This window comes from Montipora capricornis, chromosome 1, assembly GCF_036669925.1.
Source record: "Montipora capricornis isolate CH-2021 chromosome 1, ASM3666992v2, whole genome shotgun sequence".
NCBI classification, from domain to species: domain Eukaryota; kingdom Metazoa; phylum Cnidaria; class Anthozoa; order Scleractinia; family Acroporidae; genus Montipora; species Montipora capricornis.
Window position 1 is genome coordinate 47,591,010 of NC_090883.1, and position 18,648 is coordinate 47,609,657.

General features: G+C 40.4%; 2 protein-coding genes across 2 annotated transcripts in view; both read right to left on the minus strand.

Annotated features, from left to right (window-relative positions):
• LOC138015672 (uncharacterized) overlaps positions 1-18,648 on the minus strand; it is a 145,215-nt gene that overhangs the window by 22,041 nt on the left and 104,526 nt on the right. The gene's annotated exons all lie outside the window — the stretch shown is intronic.
• LOC138049637 (integrin beta-like protein C) lies at positions 1,513-13,174 on the minus strand. The gene is made up of 10 exons (XM_068896012.1): positions 12,938-13,174; positions 8,429-8,685; positions 7,302-7,584; positions 6,296-6,579; positions 5,635-5,802; positions 5,087-5,130; positions 4,887-4,993; positions 4,144-4,456; positions 1,851-1,946; positions 1,513-1,577 (listed from the first exon to the last, which is right to left on the minus strand). Exons 1-10 carry the CDS (start codon positions 13,052-13,054, stop codon positions 1,513-1,515), a joined length of 1,734 nt encoding a protein of 577 aa, XP_068752113.1. The 5' UTR covers positions 13,055-13,174.

Here is an 18,648-nt window from a genome sequence, read left to right on the forward strand (position 1 = left end):
TCTGGCCGCAGCTTACGTAAGCCGCGAACACCCCGTATAAATGGTACAAAATCTATGTTCACGGCTTTCTCAAGCCGCGGCTTATCCTGGCCGGGGAGTATGTACTCGTATAAATAGTTTCTTTCGCGGCTTACGTAAGCGGCGGCCAGAGTTAGCTGCGGCTTATTTTCTCTGGTATAAACGGCCCTATTATTCATCTTACGTAGTCGTAACCAACATCATTAAAGTGATGAATTGAAAAAGGTGCTTTGTTAAACAAGCATTTTACGATAACTGCAGAAATTCTTGCGCGCTCATTGGGTAATTTCATCGTCAATAAGCTGACAGGCACACGGAATTATAATTTATGCGATGCGACAACAAGTGAGAGAGGACAATTTGACAATTTGACAATTTGTTATCGAAAAAAAAACTGAAGTCAGTTTTTTCATGCGTCTGTCTTGCTATTGACAATGAATTTCATCATAACATTGTCACAGAAGCCTCCAGGTCAACTCGGCTCATTTCCATCAGTAGGGCTAACGCTCACATGGCTAGCACTTCACCTTACACTCTATTCAGTTAACTCTGTTTATAATATATAAAAACTGTTTTTATAGGTAATCATACGGTTTCGAGTTCAATTTGGAATTAATTTGCACGAGTGAGTTTTTCAAAAAGCTGCAAATTAATTCCAAATTGAACGAGAAAAACCGTATGATTACCTATTAATAATATAAACATGAAAAAATTTGCGTGAAGGATGTTTTGAACTTTACGGACTCTGAACTCTCTTCTCAGTTTTGTGCGCGCGCTTATATAACCTCAGGTGATTTTAATTGTCACGCAATCAGGCAAAAATTGCGCCGTAATTGCGCCATCCAGGGCGTGCGCTTGATTTGAAAACAAAAGATTTGATTGGCTATCGGTGAACGTCTTTGTTCATCGACCAATCAGAATGCTTGCTTCATTACTTTTTTTTTTTGCATTCAATTACCTCTTTTCTGAACTGTGTTAAGGAAAAACTGCACTGTTCTCAGCCAATAAGAATCGAGTAATTTTTTCATGTATATTATTAATTAACAAATTGTATGTGGTTTAGCGTTGTCTGTACTTTTATCGACAACGAACGCGAGCTGAAAAAGGCATTGCGTGACACTTTGACGCGAGCAGCGTTGTCTGAACTCTTATTGGCAATGGCAAATTAGCCAATCAGATTGCGAGACTAATAGCAATGGTGGTAAAAACTGTGGTTTTTCTATGAATGACGAACTGAATTCATCTTGAAAGAGAAACGAAAAAAAAACGTGCGCATCTCCGATTCAGGGAGTTGTACCTGATTGGCATTAATAGGTCGTCGATTGAAATAATGTAGAGGAGTTTTTCACGGCTTCAGAAAGCAGCAACATCGTTCCGTTGCAAAAAAACTGATCTGCTACTTAGTGCACGTCCTACAATTCAAGAGAGAAATTTATCTTTTTGCCAGATTGCAAATTATCAAGCTAGACTTTACTGACAACAACAATAACGAAGCTAAATACCTTGTGCAGAACTTGGGGCAGGCGTTATTTCTGTTGAAAGCGGACTTAAATAGATGGCTATAGCAACAAATACACGAAGATGTTACTTGCTCTATAACAGTCATAACTCCTTCTAATGTTACTAAGGAATACAATAGTCCATGTCCGATGTATACAAATTCTAACATGACTCTGAGGGCTTCTGTTCGACGTCATTAGTATTAGTCTATCTTTGTTACATCGACATAAATGAACTATTGTAAACAGGCTGGTGCAATTTAAAATCTCAGGATCATTATTATTAAATGTCGACTAGCGAATTCGTGAAGATAAAAAGCGAGAAAAAAATACCTGGAGGCAAAGAAGAGGAATAACGGTAAGGCCAGTACCAGCTGTATCTTTTTTTACGGCTTAAGATTGATGACGGGTTTGAGCATTCATCCACATCTAAACAAAAGATGAAATAAACTTTAGAAGCCTCTGTATGCTGAGCTAAAACGATTGTCTCTCTCAGTTTGACATAACCCCCCCGAGGAAGGGGGGGGGGGGGGGGGAGGGTACTAAAGAAATTTAGTACGGGAGGCTCCGCCTCGAGGTCCGATTCCTTACACTTTTATATACCATTTTTTGGCAGAAAGGACACCCCTTTCGAATACCTTCCATTACAAGTGGTACCCCTTTCGTATACCTTAAAATGGAAAATAGTATCCCTTTCACATGTAAATTAAAACAGTACAGTCATAAGGTATGTGTGTTCGAAAAATTTTAATATGAGGCCCTTTGCATACCTAAATGCCAGATTTCCCTACCCTTTCATGTACTTCGACTCGTGAAATCCCTACGCTTTTATATACCTGAAGCGGAGCCTCCCCGTATAGGCCATTATACGGAGTATCCCCCCGGGGACATAACAAGGGATGGTGATGCAGTTCATCTGTGAAATGTTGGGGAGATTGTTTTTATGGGTTCGTGCCGAACCCGAAAATTGAAAGGTCAGTGTTGCCAAATGCGCTCTCCAATGGAAAAATTCCGGTTTGAATTTCCGGAGATTTCCAAAGACAATGAAACAACATTTTCCGGAATTTACGGAAAAGTAGACAACCTTGCGAGATACGGGCGTTTCCCATTCAACCAAAGCTTCCCAAATTTCGAGACAAACGGTAAGGAAATTTCCTGGGAATAGTCCAGTAAATCCGGGGCTTTACCTCAGGGGAAGTGTCCTCTTTTTGGCAAATTTTGAAAATACGCAATTCTCTATTCAGTCCTAGTTTCTTTTGCCGCGATCACAGCGAGTTAGCCAGACATCCCGGGAAAAGATGAATGCGATGCATATTCGAAAATGGATTAATCTTTTACCTTATAGAATCTTGCCACTTGCCCGGCGATAAATACTAGCTACAGTTAAGTAGTAATTCTAATAAAAATAATGTAACCGTGGCGTACTTGTTTGGATTTCGTTGTTGTTTCGCTTGGCTAAAAATGTGCGAAGATTTGTGACGCGTGCAGAGCCATTGTGCCGTTCATGAAAACCTTTGTTTTGCAACCGTTTCGCTGCCGAGGTTGTGGTTTGTAGAAGATCCCTGACGTATTGTTGTTCTTAGCACAGAGTACAGACCTCACTGCGTTCGGTCTGTACTCACGACCTCAGTCAAGCTTTTCCCATACAGACCTCCTGCTCGCGGTTAGTAAGGATTTGTGACTTAAACCTCGAACTCGTTGGATAAGTCCATGGCAAAAAAAGTGCGGGAGGTGAAAAATGCGAAGGGGGAGGCCTTGTTGTTTTCCCGGCACTGCGGCGTAGTCAAACGAAAACTTCTGCTCTATCCGCCTCAGGAAATTTATGGAAATTCACATCGAAATTTTTGGTCGAATGGAAAGCGCCCATGTATACCGCAATTTTGGGTATTTTTAACTAGAAAGTTCCGTTCTATTTGATTTCCTGCTGGAAAATCTGGAATTTTTGGTTGTATGGTTCATTTTTCGGAAATTCATTAATTTCCAGATTTTCTGGAGACTTTTCTAGGTATTTTCTGTACCATATTGTCCCTGTTGGGAATATTCGGAATTTTTCGTCGAATGGAAAGCACCCCCCAAATGTGACCTCAAGAAGGGTAAATATCAATCCTAAAATATTAAAAATGCTCTGTCGCCTTAATTGCAAAATGAACAAAGTGAAGCTGGGAAAAAAAACTGACTTTCACTGCAAAATTAAAGAGACTTTGTTCATTCAAGAGCTAAAGCCTTCCCTTAACGTCAATGTCAGTAGTGAGAAGTTGCTGCTTTATTAGCTATTACTCCTCATGATGTCTTGACAGGTTTACGTACTGCTGCAGATCATTTTTCTCAGTCTAGGTTCCAGAACTCTAATGTTTATGATATATATATACATAGTTTTCAAAAAATTGTAACGGTCACTTTTGACATGTATGAAACTAGCATACGAAACGTCAAGTTCTATAAAAAATGCGTTTGAATACAATGTTTATCACCACTGTTTGTGTTATTTTCTTAATGAAGCTGGGAATTTGTGTATGGTGTTTTTAGTAGCTGTCCAAAAAACAATAGGATTCATGCTCATTGAACCTAAATATGTTTAGTTATCTCACCACTGCAAGTGAATATATGAAAGTTCTTCTTATCTCACCATTGCAATAGTAGCCGTCAGCAATAAACGTCCTTTTGGAACAAACTCCAACACTAAAGGTCCAGCTTTTGGTGGAGCTGAATCCAGGTGTAGGGGGACCATCTGAGGTACATCCACGCCCCACCACTGCACCACGATCCATGGTAACAGAGTAATTTCCGCGCATGCTCATTACAGCCTGGGGCAAGCTAAAGCGAAGAGTGAAGGCGTTTTGATCGATGGTGACGTCACTGGAAGAACGCGTGTCAAGTTTGTATATCACGTGACCTTCCAAGATGATTCGTATAAATTTCGAATGGCGTGGTCTCTTGATCTGGTTTGGAGAAAAGAATGTTGTTCAGTTTGTATACTATCTTTTAGCCTGTAGTATTTTGTTTGATATCTTTTTTCGTTTGGCTTAATTCTGTCTTAACATATGCCTCTGTCAAACAAACCAACAATGTCACAGATCCTTATTACCATTGTTACTGAGTCAGTAAAGAGGTTGGTAAATAACGTCTTGTAAACTGACGTCTTCTAGAAATCCCCTTGCGCTTTTTGAGAATGTTAAGAAAGTTAGGTGGGATTTTTATTGGCCTCTTCACAAAATGAAACCAAAATTTTGAACCCTGGGAGTCTCCCGCAGGTAGTGACCTCGGAGCTCGGCTTCATTTCGAATGGCAAGCTAGTTGTTATATATCTAGGTTTAGAAAGAGAAATCTGTTCACCGTCCTGCTGCGCAGGTTTTAAGCGGCTTACATTACCTGTTGGTCAAACGTGATGTTGAAGTCAACAAATCCAGACCCCCACGGCCAGTACAACGTGGGTATCAGAGGAATACGGGTTGATAAAATCGGTCTTGGAGTATTGTCTGGAAAATAAAAATTAAAGGCTCTTTAGTGTCAGGAGGATACCACTTCTTTTTGATCGATTCTAAAATTTTACACTTTGTGTTTGTACTTACTTGATCCAACAAGAAGGGTAATGCATCTCTGGTCGCTTTCCATTCTTTAAAGAGAAAAGAATCTTTATCAGCTTACGATATCAAAGCTTGTAACCATTTCCAGAAACGTTGCAATAACCTGCGAACAATCTTGTTTATTAGACAGGACTGCAAGCCTGATTTGAAGGGGGGGGGGGGGGAAGACTCCCGTATGAAAGGGACGGGGGTGCTCGTCTGAAATTTTGAAAAGAATCCCTAAGAGGTCCCAGGATCTTGCATGGTGGGCGTGGCTTGAAATATTTTTCACCCCTAAGAGGTACCAATTCTGAAGCAACACATTATCTCCTGTCTGTGTTTTCAGCACAATATCCTAAAAGGTACCGTAAAAAGCTCCCTCTGTGGACCTGTTGAGGCTGAAAACCCTAAGAGGACCCAAATCGGCGTTATTAACCCCTAAAAGGCACGACTAGCACTGAGCATCTCCGTCCTTATTATATGGGAGTCCCTCCCCCCGGACTACAAGGTAAACAACTCTTAAAAGCTCGCAGAAACCTGTTGAAGGTCCTTACCCATAATCGTCTATCGCTTTGAAGCAGAAAATATGGCGTCCTTTCTGAGATGACTTTGGACTCCATGAGACGTTCTTGTAGTAGACAGTATCCCCGACGTTATCAGTGTAGTTCAAGAGGTTGGTAAGATTCATGTATAGTGGTGTGACGGTAATAATCTCAGCAATCCTAAAACAAAAACAGCGGAGTTCAATGAATTGGAGAGAGAATTTACTTCACGTCTCGAAGTACCTTAAATTATTTCAAGGAATAACGACAATAGAAACAACATTACTAAATGGTTTGTTGCCTCTGTAATCTCAATTTGTAAAAAGACTTTACAATACAATACAATGCAATACAATATAATCAATCAATCAATCAATCAATCAATTTATTAATGTCAGTAGACGGGACGGGGTTACTCTCAATGTTTGAGTAAGAGGCTCTTTTATAAAGTTCCTGTACAACTTTCTTGATCAAGTTAGTAGTTGCCTCTCTTCTCTCGAAATAACTTCAGTGTGACACCGAAGGATGTGTATAACAGGTAGTAATTGAGGCGAGACTCTGCATGCGCGATAAAGGCCTGTTACAGTTTGACAGATTTCTTTTCAATTATTTGATTTTAAGAGGGTCATTGAACTATCTCATGTTACGCATGTTTTGTCCATTGGAAGGCTACCTTCTTGAAGAATCGATGTGTTTGGCTTCAATGATGCTATAAAAGATGCCACCGTCCGGCACCTCCTCACAAGATCCGTCATTCGGGCTCCGTCCAATCAGCAATGGGGCCCTGTTACAGGGTCCTGAAGAAGAGGACACATATACCAAGAACTGCAAGCTCACATGACTGAATGGAGTGGCTGTTTGAAAATTTGTTGTGGAAGCTGGAAAGTCTTCTAAGGTGATAGCTACTGCGTGCCAACCGAGAGCTGCATTGCTGTGGATTCTAAGGGTGCATTTTTCCTGTTCGCAACGAAATAAAAATACCGCTGATTACACCAAAAAAAGAAATGCCAAGAATCATGGGCATAATTATGCTGCCATTGCCCTTGCGTAATTCTTATGTCTATAAGTTCAGTTTCAAGTGAAATATCAATACTGAGTCATCAAGGCAGTTTACCGACCCTGTAACGAATGCCTGTTTTATTTATATCTTGTGAAACACAACTTTTTAAAAGAAGCGTTTTCAAGGAATTAACAAACCGCTCAACAAAAGTATGTGATTTTGTGCTTGAAGAAGTGTGTCCACCTATTTTTTTTTGCTCATAACTTATTGTGTTTTGTATGATAATGTTGTTTAAAGCTTGATATACAGGAGCCGATATGATTTATATTTCAAAACTTATTTGCTCGTGTACCTGAGGAAAATTGGCCAATTCTTATGTGATAAATATATTTGCCAAAAGGCTTGTGTGTTAGCTTTTATGTGACAAATAAAAGTTGTCACCCACGAAAAATTGCTCATGTAGACAACTCGTCCCATAAAATGTACGAATACGCGCCGTATTTGCGGGAGCAACTAAGCAGCCTCGCGTTGCTTCTGCGGATCTCTGCTCAGTTCAAAGTCATTACTTGCGCACTAAACTCTGAACTGTTGACAAATGTTTGCCGAGCCATCTACACGATAAAAAAACTGTCACTTAAAAATTTGCTCGTTAAGACCAGGCTTAACGTCTTTAGCTTACTTCGTCCAGGGTGCCACTGGAACTGAATCGCTGGCAAACACCACCGCATTCTCTTTGAGAACCCTTTGACCATCTACAGCGCACTTTGTCGCCGTCCGAGTCCTCCGCCGGAATAACTATTCTTTTCGAGCAGCCTTGCTGGTGTCGCACAATGGGGGAGAGTGCAGAGATTGGAGACGAGTTAATTTTTCCGTTATCTTGCCGTCTGGTTAGATTGACAGTAGTCGACAGAAACCAGTTTCCACCCCCATTTACTAATGAAATCCAACAGCAACTTGAGTAACTGGACAGAAACAATACATTTAGCCGTGCCATTCACTTCTGCAGTTAACAAGACGGAGACAATTAACTAGGTGATGGAAAAGTGTTCGAGCCTGAGCTATCTAAGACCCAACTTTTTGATAGAATTGTTACGCAAAGGTCCCCAGTACATATGTGCCTTTCAAATAACCAGACATCGGAATATTATTGAATAATGCAAGCAAGAGACCATAAGGTCTCTTGTGCTAAGTCCCTGCCCAAAAGCAGCATCTATTTAGTTACAAAACCGATTCGCTGGACAAGGTTTTTAAAGATAATTAATTACTTAAGAACAAGAGAGTAAAATTCTGGACTATACATCCGGCAGATACGATATGGAACCTTCCTATTTTCACCAACTTTTTGGCGAAAAAAAGATTCAAAAAGAATTTGTTCACAACACTGTAAAAGTGTCGCCAATCTCGAAAGTTTTGTTTGTTTCACAAGCCGTGTATTATACTGTGATAAAATTTGACGGGCATTTGAGAGCACGAGAGAAATGTAGAAAACACGGGCCGCAGGTGAGTGTTTTCTACATTTTTCAAGTGTTCTGAAATGTCCGGAGTGTTTTATCACAGTGTAATAGACGGCTTAGGTTTCATCATTTGCTTTATGATATAGAGGTAATGTGAAGAAAAACAATAGAACACGCTTTTTCTAAGTTTTATACTCTGATAAAACCTGGGTTTTTTTACCAATCTGCGATCAGAGCGCCTGCAGGGCCCTAACTATATTATAAAAATAAATAAAACTCCAGTGTTTAGAGTAAGGCTAGAATACAAAAGGTAGGGCCACATTATGCTCAGAGATTTCAATAAAAGGCTCACCTCACCAGCCAAGGACCATCATCCGGGAAAGTGTAGTTAAAAGTGTTTTCACCTTGTGTCCAGTCTTCGCTGACACTGAAGTCCGTGCAGTGGTATCCAGTATCTGCTACAGTCCGAGACCCATAATATCCCCTGTCATGGCTTGCAGACCAGATGTCTCCACTTCCCACAATGCTCTGCTGCGCAACCATTGCACTGTCGCAGAAGTAACTGTTTGAGTACGATCTTCGAAAACCTAATCGGAAGTTGAAATTTACCTGAAAGAAAACATGTTGGTTTACCTAACTTTTGTATTAAAGCTTTATTCCTCTTCCGTCTTCATCCTTGCCAACATTTTGATGTTTGACCGCGAGTTTTACATTTTGTTCAGCTTAAAGTATCTGTTTGTATCTATTTACCTCCACTTTTCAGGAATATCAAAAGAGCTTTGAATCACGTCTTATCCAGTCCAGAGAGTGGCCTTTGTGCGTTTATTTGCTTGGCATCAAGCTGCCGGCGATTGAACTTATTAATGCAATACCAAACGGGACATAAAAAAACTGCAGATGTAATTTATACGGTAGAGTGAAGCCAACATGGCAAGTATCTTTCGTTCGTGGGTAAGTGGCATGTTTTGAAGTTCTCATCAAATCCTAAGTAAATGTTTAAATAAGCTCAAATAAATCAAACGCAGAAGTACAATTCCGAGAAACCCGGATCCGGAAGTTGATTTCCATAAGTTCTTCGGTTGTACCAATGGTCTCTATTTTTTTGTTGTCAGTTGTTGCTGTTCTTTCCGCTGACTCCGTTTACAATCCTTAATTACCGCTGGGTTATTGCTTCCAACTCAACACAACTCTCCCTGTTTTCATTTAATATCGAGGGGGATGTTGGGGTTAATTAGAGGTATTGAACAATTTTTCTTGCGCTATTTCGGTAATTTTAATATCTCGAAGCGGTATCGCGCGATACCGCGGTATACTCCGAACTCGCGGGATGCGGTTATTGAGCATTTTTGGACGGTTTCGAAAGTTATCCTCCAAACTCTCCAAGTCTTAGACGTTTTCCGAGCCTTTTGCAGTTTCCGATTGGACATTCCCAATGAAACTAACGGTAAACTGCAATTTCTTGTGTCGCAATCGTAAAAGGTAAGTTCTTTTGTGCTAATTGTTAGCCAACTCGCCATTACAAATTCTTATTTCCGTATTATTTGCTCTGAACTTGAACATACAGAGAAGTGGTTTCGGTATTCCAATCGGTATTGAAGTATTGCGGTATTTAGCGATTTTGTTGCGGTATAGCGAAGATATCAGTGACGTCACGAGCCCTGTAACGCAATATTTGTGGTTGGCAAAAAGCGACAAAAACAAAAGAAATGACTGAATTTTAGCGTACTTCAAACGACTGTTGCTTCACATATATGGTAGATTTCATTCTGAACCCAAGAAGAAAGTTAGAATATTATGATAATGCTTCACTGTCAAAGTTTGAAGGAAATCCGAGTTTCGACACCTGCCGAAAATCGTGTTGGAAATTCGTCTGTGGGCAAAGGAGTTGACCAGCTCACAGGCTCCCCAAGCTGAAAATACGTGGTGTATGCTACAGTTTGTGTATATAGAGAATTGTATGGGAAAATCACCGATCGTAAAAAAGTTGTGTAAATAACCATCTCATTTGAAATAAAGTTTTCCTACCTCAAATGCGTGACGAACTTGTCTCTTTTGCCGAGTTTAGAGCCATTCTGACGCTGTCTAGTGAAGTTATCCGGAAGGCCGTTACTTAAATAATAGGAAGGCCGACCACTCCATCCATCGCTGGCCAGACCTCACTCCACAAATCGTTTTCTCCTCATCAGGAAAAGTCCCGAATCGCAATAAAAACAACAGTTCCATAAAGCCCAATAAATTTTACTCCAAATACGTGTGTTTCGGCGGCCGAAAGACTCGTGACGAACGAAAACTTTGCCTTAAAATTCACCTCTTCAGCTTTCCTCAGAGGCTTGTGACCGGGTAGTCAACAACGGAAACTCGCAAGATGATTTCAGCCTCAGCTCCTATTGGCCCATTTGAATTTGACCGTGTGCTGGCAGCACGACCATTGTTGACTTGTGACCGGGCAGTCAACAACGGTCGTGCTCCCAGCGCGCGGTCAAATTCAAATGGGCCAATAGGAGTTGAGGCTGAAACCATCTTGCGAGTTTCCGTTGTTGACTACCCGGTCACAAGCCTCTGAGGAAAGCTGAAGAGGTGAATTTTAAGGCAAAGTTTTCGTTCGTCACGAGTCTTTGGGTCGCCGAAACACACGTATTTGGAGTAAAATTTATTGGGCTTTATGGAACTGTTGTTTTTATTGCGATTCGGGACTTTTCCTGTTGAGGAGAAAACGATTTGTGGAGTGAGGTCTGGCCAGCGATGGATGGAGTGGTCGGCCTTCCTATTATTTAAGTAACGGCCTTCCGGATAACTTCACTAAACGGCGTCAGAATGGCTCTAAACTCGGCAAAAGAGACAAGTTGGTCACACATTTGAGGTAGGAAAACTTTATTTCAAATGAGATAGTTATTTACACAATTTTTTTACGATCGGTGATTTTCCCATACAATTCTCTATATACACAAACTGTCGCATACACCACGTATTTTCAGCTTGGGGCGCCTGTGACCAGCTCGAAAGCTCTTTTGCCAACCACACGTATGAGTGATTTTGGCCCACGTGATCGAATATGACGTCAATGTTTGTAAACAGATATCTTCGCTATTGAGAGGATTGCAGTGTTCAGAACACCCTTAAGTCCCCCTCAATATCCATCGATTACTAATTACTCGGATACCACCTTCAAGCGGCAAAATTCTTAGTTTTTTTAGATGTTCAAGACCTACAACAAAGGATTCTATACCAGTCATTTGTTGTATGTCAATTGTCGAAAGCGCGTTTTACTCTTCTGAGATTACTTTCAGCCCTAATCAAACACTGACTTAAAGACAACAGTTCCAAGAATCTCGGAAGTTGATTTCAAGAAATATCTTTGGAAGGCCAATGTTCTCCAAACTTTACTGCTGGGTTCTCCAAATTATTTCTATGCAACCACAACAATAAAAAACCAGTTTCGTTTTCGTTTTGGACAGTTGCTAGTAGAATCATGTTTTCCAAAATTTTTGTTCAGACTAACACCTAATGCAAATGTTTATAGTCCCCAGACTTTGTGTACCTTAGCGGGTTGCTTCTTTTCGTTTGACTCTATTCACAATACTCCTAATGAAATGCGATGATAAGATAAGTTATTATAATGCTTAATTAGCACCAGGCCTGCATATGCACGCTGATTACGTAACCAGGATGGCATAAATAGGATTGAAAACACGGGTTTCTTGCTCAGTTTCCTTCCAGCGGACAACCAGAGTAAAGAACGGCCCACCCACCCGGCCCTGACAAGTCGTGCGGTTCGGTCGCCCTTATAGTTATGTTACAGCTCTTCACCTAGCCCGCTGGATCAATAATTTCCCCCATATCTTATATTAATTGAGCATGAAATGGGAGTGTTGTAGAATAGAGTACTAATTATTTCTTTTCAACTCCGCTCAGTAATTTCCCCTTAAAATCTGGATTTCCAGATAACCGCGGGTTTCTGACAAAATAATTCGTAATTTTGTTTCTTCGGAGCACTCAACCCAATCGTGTTTTTATACAGATCTAGCCTTGTTGGAGCGCAGCCAGCATTCTTCGGATTCCTACAACACTATGTGCTTCAATCATGGCTCCTTTTGCTCAATTTTACAAGTAATTCAATTGCTTGAATTAATCATTCTCCAAAGGAGTGAAGATTCTAGCGACTGCAAAGCAAATTATATTTGATTAAGAGAATATTCAAAACATCTTTAATGTTAGGAGTTCTGTCTTTAGACCCTACATCGAAAATAGGACAAGCCGGAACTTCAAATTATTCCAAGAAGTTGCGTTTATAAATTTCTATTTGCCTTCCCTTCAGAATAAGATCTTTACACTGAGTCAGATTAAAACCATCTGCACGAGTCTGCAGAAAATTTACCTCCTGTCCCCTGCCTTAAGAGGAATCGTACTTTGCTCTAGATGTCACTTAATCAATCGATTTAGCGCATGCATGGAGCGCCTGTTTTGAGAGCTGAAGGGAGGGTGCTAACTGGGGACAGGTCGCTTACTTTATTTTCTGGCATTAACACCCATTAACTGTATAAAACAAATAAGGGGTCTTTTGCACGAAGAAATTGTGTACTCACAGCGTCAGGTGAAAAATAAGACTTGAGGAAATTGGTTTGAATGCGAGTATGTTGTGAGCTGTCTAGAAGTAAAATGAACTACAGACGAATGATCTCAATGTACAACGACGACGCTGTACACCATGCATGATCCATAAGCGAAAAGGACTACCACTTAAAGGGTCACTCAAAAGGAGGGCGTATATTTGAAGGAGGCTACTAAATCGAATCATTACGGTTACGCTTATAAATGTTTCTAGCTACCCCCATTCAATTCCGGCTATATTCACATTAATTACCTTGTTCCCAATATATTCATCAGGCTTCCAAGTTATGATTCCACCGCGAAAATGCGACGCTGTTGTCTGACTTGTAAAGATCACAAAAACAAACCAAGAGATCATAGAAGAAGCCATTGCGCTTACAGATGCGAAAAGAGCAGCCTCAACTGACAGGGCGTTGGCTGAAGTTTCGATTTACACTGAGATTTTGCTTGGACTTGCCAAGCGGAATTAAAATAATTAATTTCCATTCATCCTAATCAATCAATCAATCAATCAATCAATCAAGGGATTTGATGTGTGTTTTCTCCAAACCAATAGTATCAGAAAGTTATAATCGCCAGCATGATAAGCAAGAGACTTGTCAGTTAGACAGATTGGCATCAAACCAGTGCAACTTTGACACAGGTCGCGTTTGTGTGTCTACCCTCACGATTCGTCTGTTTCCGGATCACGTACACTGAAAAGGAAAAAGAAACAGGAAGTCCGATATGTTTCACTCGAGAAGTGGTTTATGCACTCCATAGAAAGCAGCTCAAGTAATCTGAGTATAACATGTCTAACACCGTCACTGTCTTTCCAAAGTACAGTCAAGGGTATCAAAACATATTACTTATGCCATATTTTTCCGGAATCTTCGTTATTGACATACTGGATTTCAGTCGCAGCACATCTGATATCATTAAGTGTCAGCGCTATTCCTGTTAGCTTCCACCTTAAGCCAGGAAGCTGGTTTTAAAGCATGAGGTACAGTCTCTCTAAGTGGCTTCTGTTCTGGGCGCAATCTTGAATACCGAAACTGTTCCGTCACTAGCAGACAGATCACTCTATTCTTCCCCTCAGCTGCGCGTTCGATCCTATAGAAATATTAATAATCATATTCTGATAGGGTTGTTCTTCAGAGATGGAGTTGTTTCTAGGATTGGCTGCCTGCTTATTGCATGCACGTTCTTTAAGCGTCTTTTATGGTTATCAGATTCGTTTAAATCTCAGTAAATTTTCTAAAATAAACGTAAGGTAAAAGCACAGTTCCAAGAATTCCGGAAGTAGATTCTCGGAAATAGAGCATTTACACTCACGCGGCCAGTATCCATGCAAATTCATTGGAAAAAAGAAAGTGTTTACATAAGAAAAGAGTTCAACATCCACAGGACTGGTTTGGTACAATAACATGACCGCCGTTTCATTATTTCAGTGGAACACCAACATGGCTGCCATGACTGCTTTCCCGTAAAGGAAGACAACAACTGAAACATTTTCGTTCCTGATTGATAAGCCTTTCTCAAGACCTGATAGCAAAGTAGCGAGAAGTGTTAGCAGCCATGTACCAAAATCGTAGAGGTGCAGTGGTCTCATGCTCATCGTTAGTGTGCTCGACTCCGTATCTAGCGGTCTGGGTTCGAGCCCCGGCTGTGCACATTGCGTTTTGTTTTTGGGCAGGACACTTAAGTCTCACAGTGCCTCTTTCCACCCGGATGTATAAATAGGTACAGGCGAATTTACTATGCTGGGGGAGACCCTGCAATGAACTGGTATCCCGTCCAGGGGGGAAGAGAAATATTCCTAGTCGCTTCATGCTACAGAAACCAGGATAAGCTCTGGCTTGTCTCGATCATGCTCACACTTAATGTACCAAAATCGAGTGTCGTACAAACCTAGGCTGTCTAGCTAGTTACTTTGTTTTGATTGTCTAAAGTTTAGGTATTTTGTTCTTTTATTAAAAGTACTACAGGCTATATAGTTTTACGTGAAGTATTTTCCGGTTTTTACAAAGCTATTAACAAACCAGCTACACCTCCTGTGGGGTTCCATCAATTAGAGCAGCGCAAAGAAACGGGAAAAAAGCGCAAAAATGGACAGAAGGCGATAGGTTTGGAGTCAGGGGACCTTTCTCTACGAACGGGTTTCTTTTTTCGCCTGCTGTTGTTCATGCTAGCGCTGTTTTCTAACTTTGTAAACAACTGGAACAGGATAAGGTATTTACTAAAATCTATTTACTTAACCTATGACTTTGCACACCTAACTTTTTAACATGTCTTGATTATAAAGATCTCTTAGACGAAAAAAAAAATATTAAAAGAGCAAGTCTAATTGCTAAAAGGAAAATTCCCAATTGCTTTGTGCGAAAATTCAGAACTGGGAACTAGAAATACAAGAAACCACTCAGGTGAAGAGCTGGAGAGTTGAGCTATAGTTAATCAGAAATCTCACACCCAGATCTCACTCTGGTTGACACTTGGTCGGTGGAGATCTGGGCCAAAGATTACGTAATCAGTTTGAGATTTTCAGGTCGATCTCAGACAGTTTTTGAGCGCGGGTAAGAATTGCGCGAGCGCGAAGCTATACGTTTTTGAATTCTGGTTATTAACAATCTGACGCTAAGAGTGCTAAAATCGAACTTAGGTTGAGTATTTACTAGGTTGAAGACTTGTTCTTTCTCCATTCAAATCCCGCAAGAGACTGGATTCCTTTCCCTCATCCACAGGCTACGTTGTGTTAAATCCAAGATGGCGAATGACTGGTAAGTAAGTAAGTAACAACTTTATTTATAGAGGGTAACACATAACAGTTAAACACTGACAAACCAGTGGCCCTCTGTCCTAGGTTAAAGATTAAGTTACTAATTACACTTGTGAGATAATAAGAAAATTACAAAATAGAATACAGCTAAAAATTTAAGAATATAGCAAAAAATTTAAAAAAATCTGAATCTATATATGCACAACTAAGAACTAAGCTAAGAGTTCTTGGCTAACAAGTTTTTTTTAACAGAGGATTTAAAAGAACCAATGGAGTCATTCTGGTAAGGAAGATCCTAGGGACGAGGCAGTGAATCGTCTATGTCGAAATATGTATAACACAGATCCAAGTTCTGAATTTAAATGTCTGCAGGATGTAGAGAATCTTGGTCACCGTAGCCATCGTGATCAATTTCATCACTGTCAATGTGCGAACCAATGAGCGGCCTCACCAGGTAATATCCTAGACCTCGACCAATCACAACAGCCGCAAAGAGCCACGTGTTGTACGTCATAGCAATTAACAGAGAGCTCAGCCACAAACAGACACGTCTTTTGGGTCAAAACGCACGACCTACAGAAACCAAAAGAAATGTTTTTGTCCATGTTGGAATGTTTCTTTAATGCTTTCAACTCTGCCAATTTCTGGCTTGAAATATTTTAAATTCCTCATATAATTACTGAAAGGTGTTTGGTAAGTTTTTAAGCCTACAAATGGCTCAGAGCAGCATAGTGATATTAAACGACAACAACAACAACAACAATATTAATTCCAACTTTCACACACTGAGCTTTAGGCACGTGGCCAAATGTTTCCTGTTTACAACCCGAAGGAGACGAGGCTGCTGGCTATGCACAAACCCTCAACTAGATAACTCACTGTATGTCTAGACACGTACTGCTGCAAATCATTTTTCTCAGTCTAGGTTCCAGACCCCTAATGTTTACTATATATATATATTTATTCAGTTACAAGAAATTGTAACTGTCACTTTTTAAAATTTGTGTTGACTAGCATCCGAAACGTCAAGGTTTATAAAAATGCGTTGGAATACAATGTTTATCACCGCTGGTTGTGTTATTTTCTTGATCAAGCTACGATGGCCTAAGAACAAGAGTTTAAACTAAGCAATCTTTTAAGATTTTAGCTTTCAATTTACGTTTCGGCTGACTACACTTTTTACCGAGACTGTGTGAAGAATATAGCGCATGTTTCAGTGATGAAGCCTAAGCACTCGTTCAGATAAAATTTTAGCTTTCATTTTACAGTTCGGTTAACTACACTTTTTAACGAGATAGTGCGATGAATATTGCACTCGTTTAGTGATTAGGCCTAAGCGCTCGTTTCAGTGATTAGGCCTAAACACTCTTTTAAGAATCTATTCATGTTGTCCTTCATCAGCAGCATGATTAAAAAAAATATATAAGCGCCTTGTGCATAGCCAGCATAAGGCCTTAAACTGCTGTTTAAAAGTAAAAACTAAAATCCAAGCTTTCGCCGATCAACGGCATCATCAGGGATGAGAAAATATTCCGCGCGCGCTATATATATGCAAAGAAGGTGTAGGGTGAAATGTGTAAAAGATGTGATGTATGTATGAAAGCTATAGAAATAAACTGTGAGTAGAATACAAAGCTCTAATGATGGAGTGTCTCTAAACAAAGGACCTCTAAAAGCGCTTAGGAATCGTCTCTAAAATAGAATATTAAAATAGAAGGTCTGCGAATTCAGTACATTCTTCTCGGGAATTGAGTGTGGGCTTGTACTTTCTAATGTAAAATGCTTCATAGAGGCGTAAACATAATCCAGTGTTAGAGATAGGGCATTTGTCTCTAGTGCATTTGCGCTCCGTGGAGGTGTGGGATAGCGTGTAGGTTTTGTGGGCAATGCGTACTGGGGTGTTTTCTTTTCTAAAAATGTTAGTGATCCTGTGATTGAGTCGTTCAGAGATGTAAGGGATCTTAAGATATGACCATTCTGTGTTGCTAGGTTGGGGGGTTTCGTTGAGGATTTTGTGGGCGTTTTGTCTGCTCTATACTGTTCTCTGGATAACCGGTGAGGCGAAGGATGTCATCGAACGTGTTCGTGTGTTTTGATGCGTTTTCGCTCGTGGTTTCTTGGCTGGGTTTTTGTAGAATTCAAAAGAGCTGTTGCCATCATTGCATATGGTGACTTTGAAATCAAGTAATGACAATGACAAGCCACTCGACGTTATTTCTGGTTTTTAAATTTCGAATTTCGAATTAGGGTGCTCATTGTTTCTTATGTCGTGGAAGTGGTCAGCTGTTTCTTCATTAACTGTTTGGAGATAGATATCGTCAACATATCTCTTGTCATGGCTTATCATTAGGTGGGAGGAGAGGGCGATGGTTTCAAGTTGTCCATAAACAAGATGCCCAGTATGCCTGAAATGCTGGAACCGATGGGTTGGCCCGGCCTCTCTTCGGCGAAAAACTTGATCTCTGAAGGAAACATACATGTTGTTTAGCGTGACTTGGAGGAGGTCCGAGAAATCTTGTCTGGAGAGGTGGAGTACTGGGTTTAAGATTCTATTTGTAGCATTGGTGATGGCTTCCTGTATAGGAACAAGCTGCAGAGGATTCATCATAAACTCCAAGTCGTTCTCAAAGCGCTACAACCCCAACCGAAATGGTCGAATATTGACGAAACAGACAAGAAAACTATAAAAGAACTCAAAGAGAAGAACTACATGTCTCCCCAGCGATAAAGGCACTGAATTCTGCGTGATACAACAAGACACATACACACGGGTCGCCCTTGATCACCTTAGTGACGCCAACACCTACCAAAAAGTGCTCGGCATGTCAGACAAGACAGTTTAAAAGAAAGTTAACACAGCCTGGAAGAAGAAATGAAATGAAATGAAATGAAATGATGACTGTTTATTCACAAATCCTTAGGAAAAGTGAAAAGGAGATAAAGGAGGTTATCCCTATTTAGTTCATCTCCTGATCATACAATAAATTAATAACATTAATAGTTCAAAATGAATTCTCTCCCTCTGTCCAAAAGAGCTTGCTCTGGTCAAACACGGATCTGCCCAGATTCTACGTCTATACCATCTCATCAAGACACAAAAAGCAAGCCCCGACATCAAAATACGACCTATCGTATCCAATATCAATGGCCTCACCCAACGTATTTCATGGCCTATATGTCAAGTTGTCCCTATATGTGACGCGCCCCTA

Bases quoted from the DNA above. Each gene is read 5' to 3' on its own strand.
- LOC138049637 (XM_068896012.1), bottom strand. From the start codon at position 13,054: ATGGCTTCTTCTATGATCTCTTGGTTTGTTTTTGTGATCTTTACAAGT. The intron at 6,580-7,301 runs GTAAGCTAAAGA...CGTTGCGAACAG, and splicing joins CCAGTGGCACCCTGGACGAA to GAAAAATGCACCCTTAGAAT. The intron at 4,457-4,886 runs GTAATGTAAGCC...TCTCCAAACCAG, and splicing joins ACATCACGTTTGACCAACAG to ATCAAGAGACCACGCCATTC.